The sequence below is a fragment of the Globicephala melas genome, chromosome 19 (assembly GCF_963455315.2).
Source record: "Globicephala melas chromosome 19, mGloMel1.2, whole genome shotgun sequence".
NCBI classification, from domain to species: domain Eukaryota; kingdom Metazoa; phylum Chordata; class Mammalia; order Artiodactyla; family Delphinidae; genus Globicephala; species Globicephala melas.
This window is the reverse complement of record NC_083332.1, coordinates 162,173-171,851: the sequence shown is the minus strand read 5'-3', so window position 1 is coordinate 171,851 and position 9,679 is coordinate 162,173. Positions and strand designations below refer to the sequence as shown.

General features: G+C 55.1%; 1 protein-coding gene across 2 annotated transcripts; it reads left to right on the top strand.

The window, feature by feature from the left end:
* On the top strand, positions 1 to 2,421 carry RNF225 (ring finger protein 225). 2 transcript variants are annotated; one of them, XM_060289062.1, is made up of 2 exons: positions 1 to 914; positions 1,984 to 2,421. In XM_060289062.1, the coding sequence occupies exons 1-2, from the start codon at positions 16 to 18 to the stop codon at positions 2,030 to 2,032; spliced, it is 948 nt and encodes a 315-aa protein (XP_060145045.1). In that variant the 5' UTR covers positions 1 to 15; the 3' UTR covers positions 2,033 to 2,421. The 2 variants fall into 2 exon arrangements, with proteins under 2 accessions (XP_060145045.1, XP_030704231.2); XM_030848371.2 differs by having other exon boundaries at positions 1 to 2,421.
* Positions 2,422 to 9,679: the final 7,258 nt, after the last annotated feature.

Sequence of the window (9,679 nt, the reverse complement as noted above, 5' to 3'; positions counted from 1 at the left end):
GCAGGCCGGGTCCAGATGCCCTGCCCTCGGCCGCCCTGGATCCGCCGCCCCCGGTTCCCCATGGGCTCGGAGCCTAGCATCCCGGGCTCGCCGTCCACACTCCGGCCCCCCAGCAGGGGAGAGGACGAAGACGAGGGTGATGAGGAGGAAGGGGACGGCAGCCAGGGACCCATCCTGCCGCCCGCGTCCCCCGTGGAATGCCTCATCTGCGTGTCGCCCTTCGACAGCGTATTCAAGCTGCCCAAGTGCCTGGACTGCAGCCACGTCTTCTGCCTCGAGTGCCTGGCTCGTCTGTCTCTGGCCACGGCGGGCGGCGGTGACGCGGTGGCCTGTCCCGTGTGCCGCGCGCCCACGCGCCTGGCCCCGCGCCGCGGGCTCCCCGCGCTGCCCACGCAGTTCGGCCTGCTGCCCGGCTCCGCACGCGCCCCGCCGCCGCTCCAGGGCTCCGTGCGCTTCGACCGCCGGCGCGGCCTGCTCTACGTGCGGCAGCCGCCGCCCGCGCCCGGACCGCGCAAGGCCCGCCCCCCGCCGCCGCCGCCGCCGCTGCGCCTCGGCCGCCCGCTGTCGCGCCGCCTGACGCTGGCCAGCTCGGCCCGGGTCTTCCACGCGGCCGTCGCCCTGGCAGTGCTTGTGGCCGCGGGCCTCGTGGTCACGGGCCTCTACATCTTCTTCCTCATCCCGCGCGCCACCACCTCCAGCCCCGCTCGGCCCCAGCTCGTGGCGCTCGCCCCGGCGCCCGGCTTCTCCTGGTTCCTGCCTCGGCCCACGCCGGCGGCGCCCTGGATCCCCGGCTGGATGCCGCGCCCCGTGGGCCATGACCTGAACGCCGCCCCACCGGGGGCTGCAGAGGACGCGCTGGAGCCCGAGGGGGTTCCCGAAGAGACAGAGACGCCGGACGGGTCCTTGGACCGCAGGTGGGGGGCGGAGGCTTGGCCTGACTGGGCCCCGCGAGCACGCGGCGGGTGGAGGCGGTGGGGGGCGCAGTAAAAGCATCCGCGCCGCAGGCCCTGCCTCAGGCCTGGGGACCCCAGTGTCATCCTAATGCTCGCCATGATCCCCGTGGAGGCCTTAGAGGGCGCATGGCAAGCACCCATTTCTCTAGAGAGGCCTGGCATCATTAGCACGGAGCAGGGACCCTCTCAAGGAGCACCCCTGACACCAATCTCTGTGGGCATCCAGCTGTGGGACCCCCATGTCTGTAAAGGTCTTGCTGGGAGGCACTCATAAACCAGCTGGGGGTACACTCGATCCTCAGCTCTTGTGGGAGTCCAGCTGCAGGGTCCCTCTGACCAACATCGTGCAGTGGCCCTGCTAGGGGTACCCCATCCCTGATCCTCGTAAGTGTCCTACTGAATACACCCCAATCATCAGAACTCCAGGAGAACGCTCATCCTTGGCTGGCACCAGAGCTTAAGTCTCTGATTTACTCATCCTTTGGGCTTTCTGCAGGTGCTGGGGGCCCCCATCTTTGGATGGCAGACTATTCCCTGGCCACACCTGTGAGTGGCCCACTGCAGGACCAACCACCCCACTCCTCCCCAGGCTGTGGAGTTGCTGCCTGCAGGCTGAGCCTGGGTGGGATCCAGCCATCTCCATGTTGGTCCTGCATTTGCTGCCTTACAGATCTGGCTGGGGCTTGGGCTTGAAGGGGGAGGTGTGGCCTGGCCAGGACTGGGGAGAGACAGACAGGGCCTGAGCCTCAAAAACTGGCTTCCACTTGGGTCCTGAATATCAACTTGCAATGGGACCTCGATTTCCCCTATGGCTAGTGGCTTCTGAGATTCTCCTAATATGCTGAGGGGCAGCTGCGGTCACTGAGCCTCAAAGAGGCCAAGGTTGCCCTCTGGGTCAGACAGTGTCATGTGATTTGGGGTGAGGGATCGCTCCTGGACATCCCTGGCCCCTCTCCTTAGCCACTAGAGCCCTCATCACCCCCATCTCCACTCATTAAATACTCAGTGTCGGTTACTGCACCTCCTCCAGGGCTCCATCAGCATTTTGTGGCAAGCCTGCTGTACACCAGGGTGAATGAAGCCTCAGCCCTCCTTCAGCAGGGAGAGTGGTCCTCCTCTCAGAAGCCTTCCTGGGTTAGTCACAGTGGTGTAGATAGCAGCCACCTTCTGCACAAACTAAACATGGACTTTCTGTCTCCCCCCCAGGCCCTGGAGCCCCGAGTCTGCCTCACTTCACCCCAGGTTGGGATCCAATATGCCCCTCCTCATGCCTTCCCTCCTAACCCCCAGGCTGGGAGAGTTAGGGTGAGGGAGCAGAACTGGCAGGGATGGGCGCAGCCAGGGGGGTCAGAAGGGGCCCTTGGCTGGTGGTGCACGGAAGAGAAAGATGATGCTTTCTGCCTGAGGGTGTTCAAGGACGGCAGGCGGACTCTCAACCACTGCGCCACCAGGGAAGCCCGGGGCTGTATCTTTAAGGATGCTAAGGGGTAACGCCAGCTGGCATTGAGGCGGGGGGGGGGGGGGGCCCTAAGCGGGGAGCTGGTGGCTGAGGGCAGTGGGCAGAGCTGGCTCCTCCCTGTCCTAACGTGCTTCCTCCTCGGGACTGTGGGGAAGGGTTGCTTCTCCACCCTCCCAGCTGGGAGCCTGAGACCTCAGTCTCTCTTCCCGTAAAATGAAGCTGACTTCGATGTCTGCCCGCCCACTGCCCACGAACAAAGGGGCTGCCTGAAACCACCCCGGGGCTAGGATCAGAGGGGACTCCTCCCGACACTTGCCTGCCAGCCACTGTGGCCACCTGGAGCTGTGCTCTCCCGGCCCTCCCAATGCCCATTCCATCCCTGCCGGACGCACCCCCCCCCCAACGTATCTGCCCCAGGCTTGCTCCTCCTTCCACTGGTCCCAATGCCTGTGAACACCCAGAGAGTGGGGGTTAGCCTCAGTGCCTGGCATGGGTGCCCAGGGACGCCTTTACCGGCCAGACTTTGGTTCTCGCTTCTGTAAAACGGGAGACAATAAACTACTTGCAGGAAGAATTCGTTCATCCACAAGTATTTATTGAGCGCCTGCTGTGTACCAAGGGGGGACTCGGGGCACCTTGTGAACGAGGGACTTCGCATGGCAGATGGTGTCCAGAGGGCTGAGAAGAGGAGCCATCATCTTGGCGACACTGCCTCCCCCTCCACGCTCGTGGGGCCCTCAACTCCCCAAACCTTTTCCAGGCCCTCCGCCAGGTCTCCTGCGTTTGCCCCCGAGGGGCGCCGAGTGCTCCACTCTACCGGGATCCAGCCAGCCTTTCTCCTCACGAGGGTCGGGGAGGCCTCTGCCCACACCACACTCGTCTCCTGTCATTGGGGCCTCTTGTGTTCAGGCCGAGGGAATAAGGCCCACGGGGGGCCCTCGCTGGACCCTGGGAGCGGAAGTGTCCAGCTTACAGATGGGGAAACTGAGGCTGGGGGCGGGGCAGGGCGTGGATTCGAACAGGGACCAGAGAGCTTTCTGCAAAACACCTCCCCTCAACGCCACACCCTGACAGGGCAGCCTCGCTTTTCCTTCCTCCCCGAGCCCCGAAACCGCAGCTCTCCTCCGTCCTCCGAGTTTGCCATCCTCTGAGTCTTTCCCGCTCACAAACCTAAGCGGTGTTCGAGGCGGGGAAAGCTAGGAGGTTGTCAGCAACGCGGACCAATCGGAGGCCGCATTCTGGGATGGGGGCGTGACGTTAATTGCCATAGCAACTCGGCCCGCCTTCGCCCCGCCACTCTGTTGGGCTGCGCGCGCATCTTGCCCCTCCCGGAGCCTGGTGGGAGGAGCAGAGAAGGCGCGCCAGTGCTGACAGCCAATCGAAAGCTTGAGACTGTCGTTGCTATGGCGATTTTGCCCGCCTTCGGCCTGTCGAGCGCATCGTCCGTGTGCGTGTGCGTGTGTGTGTGTGGCATTGGGGGAGGCGTGTGTGTGTGTGGCATTGGGGGAGGCGTGTGTGTGTGTGGAACTGGGGGAGGCGTGTGTGTGGAACTGGGAGAGGCGTGTGTGTGTGTGTGTGTGTGTGTGTGTGAGTGAGTGTGTGTGTGTGTCCGACCAAACAGGAGCCCGAAGCTGAAGCGAAGGCCGACCTGGGAAGTGCTGGGATCCTCCGTCCCAAGGGGGAAACAGGCTGGAATGGGGAGCGTCTCCCCTAGGGGCACACACCTTGGCGGGGCAGAGCTGGGCCTGTCCTCCTGAGCTGCGACTTCCTCTGCCCTGTCAGTCTCTGCAGAGGCTTGGGCCAGAGGGGCCAGGAGAGACCTATGACCTGCGTCCCTCTTTCTGGGGCATGTATGTTTCCACTCTAATGGCCGTGGAAAACTCCACATTGGGTATGGGACTTCTCCCAGGAATCTTCCAGAAATCTACTCGTTTTTATTTTTAATAATAGCTTTCTTGAAATGTAATTCACACACCATACAATTTGCCCATTTAGAGTGTACAATTCATCGGGTTGTTAGTATGATCACACAGTTTATGCAGCCATCACCACTATCGAATTCCAGAACATTTACAAAAGAAGCCCCATACCCTTTCGAGTCATGTCCCATTTCTCCTTTTCCTCAACCCCTGGCAACCGTTAGTCTACTTTCTGTCTCTATGGATTTGCCTATTCAGGACATTTCGTACCAATGGAATCATACAGTTTGTAGAAATCCACTCTTAAAAACAGCAGTGTGTGGATGTTCTTCCCAACTGGTGGGGCCAGCTCAGCCATGGGTGTGGACTCTGGAGCCAGAGAGATGTGGGTGTGAGTCCTACTCCTATTATGGCCTTGTTCTTAGCCCTTCTGAAACTCTCTCTCCACTTGGGGAGTGGTGGGGTGTACACTTGGCCTTGGGCTCTCCTGGCTTCACTCAGGCCGTGCTCCCTGCTCTCAGGTACTGGTGGACTGTGACAGGGCTGAGGGTCTCTGCTGGATTTTGAGGAGCCACAAGAGGCCAGACACAACAGGAGCAGATGGGCCCTGGGGGCTTGTCCTCTGGCCAGCCTTGTTTCAGGCCAAGCATTTGTCCCAGTGAGCCATGGACCTACTCAATATCTGTCGCATGCTGAAATTTCATCTCATAGTTCTTTCCTTATCTCAAGGGGCCCCTGTGATATTTGCCAGACTCTGGGCTGGCTGCTGAGGTTGTAGCAGTGAACAAGAAGGTCACAGATGTTCTTATTTCTCTCTTCCTTAGAAGTCACGTTCCAGGGCAGAGCTGGACAGTCCACAGCCAGACAAACCATTCATAGTATTCTTTAGGTCAAAGCTAAGTGTTCTGTAGAAGACAAAGCAAAATGATGTCACAGAGACTGGCGGGGGCCCAACTTCGACGGGGGGCTCAGGGAGTAGGAGCACAGATGCCCAAACAAGGCAAGCAGAGGCCAGGGAACCGCCTGCAAGGCTGAGAAAATGGCAAGAGCAAAGGCCCTGATGCAGTGACAGGCTTACTGGCACCGTGAGAAGCAGAGGGCCATTGGAGGAGGGGTGGCCAAGACGGACAGGAGTGTGGGAGGGTTGATGTTGGTAAAGAGCACTTAGTGATACGTGGGTTCTTTTGTTTCTCTTTCTTTCTTAAGGTATTAATTTAGGAAGCCAGTCTGGGTACTTTATGAGCTTCATGTTCTCATACTTGAGGTATCCCCAAGATAAGGAGGCAGCTTATTCTTGAGAGATGCTGCCTGTTTTCCAGGGGGTTTAAAGCCTCATCGTGTTTTGTGCTAAGAAGTAGGCTACAGTTGGGACTTCCCAGGTGATCCAGTGGGTAAGACTCCGCGCTCCCAATGCAGGGGGCCCTGGTTCAATCCCTGGTCAGGGAACTAGATCCCACATACATGCCGCAACTAAGACCTGGAGCAGCCAAAATAAATAATTTTTTTTAAAAAAAGTGGGGGCAGGAATAGAGACACAGACGTAGAGGACATGGTTGGGGGGGGAAAGGGAAGCTGGAACAAAGTGAGAGAGTGGCATGGACATATATACACTACCAAATGTAAAATGGAGAGCTAGTGGGAAGCGGCCATGTAGCACAGGGAGATCAGCTCGGTGCTTTGTGACCACCTAGAGGGGTGGGATAAGGAGGGTGGGAGGGAGATGCAAGAGGAAGGCGCTACGGGGATATATGTATATGTATAGCTGATTCACTTTGTTATAAAGCAAAAACTAACACCATTGTAAAGCAATTATACTACAATAAAGATATTTAAAAAAAAAAGAATTAGGCTACAGTCTTGAAGAAGACATTGATCTTTCTGCCTGTATTAGTTTCTGTCTCAGCTTTTTCTATTGTCAAATATCGTTGCTGGGAGAATCCGGCACTGCACTGGGAGGGGACACCTGGAAGCTTGTGCCTGGTCTCTCCTAGAACCTGCCCTGTATGCCTCTTTCCTTTGCCAATTTTAATTTGTACCTTTTCATTGTAATAAACTGTAACTAAGAGTTTGACAGATTTTCTGAGTTCAATGCGTCCTTTTAGTCAGTCTTCAGAACCGACGGCTCTGAGGTAGCTCCTAGCCGTCTGGCAGGGCTTGGCATGGCCGCCTCCTGCCAGCTGCTGACTTGTGATGGGAGGGCGCCCTCGCGATCTTCGATCTTCACCTGCAGGCAGCGCTGGAGTCAGTCGCACTGCAACTGCTGAGTGTGGCCATCCCCATCCTCTCCTCCTCCAGCAAATTCCTTCCAGCCACCTTTGTTTTACACGCCGCTCCTCTGGTTAAATTCTTCAGCTCTATGACTTCTTAATCAGGGGTCAGCAAACTTTTTCTGTAAAGAGCCAGATAGTAAATATTTTCTCCTTTGCAGGATGTGAAGTTTCTGGTCACTGCTCAACTCTGCCACCATAGAGTCAAAGTACCATAAACAATATGTAAATGCATGGCATGGCTGTGTTCCAATAAACCTCTATTTATGGACGTGGAAATCTGAGTTTCATGTAATTTTCATGTCATGAAATAGTATTCTTTTGATTTTTTTTTCAATCACTAAAAAAATGTAAGAACTGTTCTCATTTTGGGGACGAGACAAAAATAGAAAATGGCCTGTATTTGGCCCACAGGCTGTAGTCTGCTGAGCCCTGGCTTAAATTACTCACGACTCTCGACTTTGATTTCCAGGGATCCCTAGAAGCGAGTGTCCTTTCCTGACTGGTTGTGTGCATGTGGTCTGAGAGCATCATTCACGTCTGCACCAGGCTGGAGTATGGCTCTTCTGCTCCAGCCCACTCTGGGTGGTCCCCCCAACCCCCCATGGGATACAGACTTGGCTCATCAACACAGGTGGCCCCTCCCTTGCCAAGAGGCCAGTCCAGAGCTTGATGCTCCCAGCAGTTCTGGACTTCCCCCTTAAGCAGAGTGAAGGGCTCTGTAGTGGGAAGAATAATGGCCCCCAAAGATATCCATGTCCTTATCCCTAGAATGTGTGAATGTTAGTTACCTTATATGGCTGAAGAAACTGCAGATGTGATAGAGGATCTTAAAATGGGGAGATTATCCTGGATTCTTTGGGTAGGCCCTCAGTGTAATCACAGGTACCCTTCAAGAGGGAGACAGAGGAGACAGAGAAAGAGATGTGACGACGGAGGCAGAGATTGGAGTAATGTGGCCACAAGCCAAGGAAGGCTGGCAGCCACCAGGAGATGGAAGGGGCAAGGAACAGATTCTCCTCTGGACACTATGGAAGGCACGTGATCCTGCTGACACCTTGATTCTGGACTTCTAGCCCCCACAACTGTCAGACAATAAACGTCTGGATTTTTTGGTTTTGTTTGTTTATTTATTTATTGGCTGCGTTGGGTCTTCGTGGCTGCACACGGGCTTTCTGTAGTTGCGGCGAGCGGGGGCTAATCTTCATTGCAGTGTGCGGGTGGCCTTCAGTAGTTGTGGCACGCAGGCTCAGTAGTTGTGGCTCTCGGGCTCTAGAGCACAGGCTCAGTAGTTGTGGCACACGGGCTTAGCTGCTCCGTGGCATGTGAGATCTTCCCGGACCAGGGCTCGAACCTGTGTCCCCTGCATTGGCAGGCGGATTCTTAACAACTGAGCCACCAGGGAAGACCTGTCTGTTGTTTTAACTCACCCAGTTCCTGGTCCTTTGTTATGGCAGCCTAAGAAATGAATACGCCTATTGTTCCTTCCCCTTTCTGGACATTCCACCCTCTTGCCATTTCTTTTTTCTTTTTTTGGCCACGCCACACGGCTTGCAGAATCTTAGTTCCCCGACCAGGGATCGAACCCAGGCCCCCAGCATTGGAAGCGCAGAGTCATAACCACTGGACCAACAGGGAACTCCCAGGATTGCCATTTCTAGTCTGACTTCCTCCCCTGCCTGTTTCCCACCTATCTGTTCTCTGTCCTCTGCCTCTTATCTGCTCCTCTCTGCAGTGCTCCTTCACTCTTCACTGCTCCTTCTGCAGTGCTCTCCGAGTCGGCCTTCACTTAGTGTATCATGAGGTGTGCACGTATGCTTGAATAGTCCTTGAACACCAGCTACTCAGTTACAGCTGGATTTTCCTGGGCCTGAACACATCCTTCTACACAGTGTTCACAGATGAAACCCATTTACAGAGGAGTGTGTTTGAGGGTCTTCCTCCAAGCAGACTCTCCATCTTCTGTACTTCATCCGTGTCTCCTTGCCCTTCATGAGGAATCTTCCACTCTGTGATCTTGCACAATAGCCCATTAACCTGACTCAAGCCTCCTCAATGGACATATTCTGGGTGTCAGACACACATGCGTGATGGGGCTGTCCTCTCCTATCAAAGTCAAGATGCACTTTTGCCAGCATTTCTTGGCTTTCCCGTTGTTGACTTGGAGTGCGGGATGAGGAGGCATCTTTCAAGCAGGGTGCTTCTGTAAGAGTGTCACAAGTCCTCAAGGGAGGTCCTTCCACCCAGAAGACCACCCCTGTGACACATGTAGTCCAGTCTTTTTTTTTAAATCTAAAATGTGTTTCTTAGGATGGTTTCCCATTCCTCTTGATTCAGTGTGCTTTTAGTGCCTTTTTTTTTCAACATGTGGTTCAGTCTTAAAGACTCACACTTAGCTGAGCATTAAGAAATAATCCTTGGCGCTTCCCTGGTGGCACAGTGGTTGAGAGTCTGCCTGCCGATGCAGGGGACACGGGTTCATGCCCCGGTCCAGGAAGATCCCACATGCCGCGGAGCGGCTGGGCCCGTGAGCCATGGCCGCTGAGCCTGCGCGTCCGGAGCCTGTGCTCCGCAATGGGAGAGGCCGCGACAGTGAGAGGCCCGCGTACCGCAAAAAAAAAAAAAAAAAAAAAATCATAGAGTTAAATGTGTACAACTGTACAACTTCTAGAAGATAACATGGGGAAAAAAATCTAGGTGACTTTGAGTTTGGCATTGAGATGACTTTTGGATACAACACAAAAAGCATGATCCATGAAGAAAAAAATTCAGTTGGACTTATCTAAAATTAAAAGTTCTGCTCTGTGAAAGATACCATGAAAGAGAATGAAAAGACAAGCCATAGACTAGGGGAAAATATTTGCAAAACATAAATCTGATAAAGGACTTTTATCCAAAATGTACCAAAAAAAACCCCCACAAATAAACAAAGCCTTTTAAAATTCAAGAATACGAAGTCAGTTTTAAAAGGATAATGCGGACTTCCTTGGCAGTCCAGTGGTTAAGACTCTGCACTTCCACTGCAGGGGGCATGGGTTCGATCCCTGGTAGGGGAACTAAGATCCCGTATGCCACGTGGCA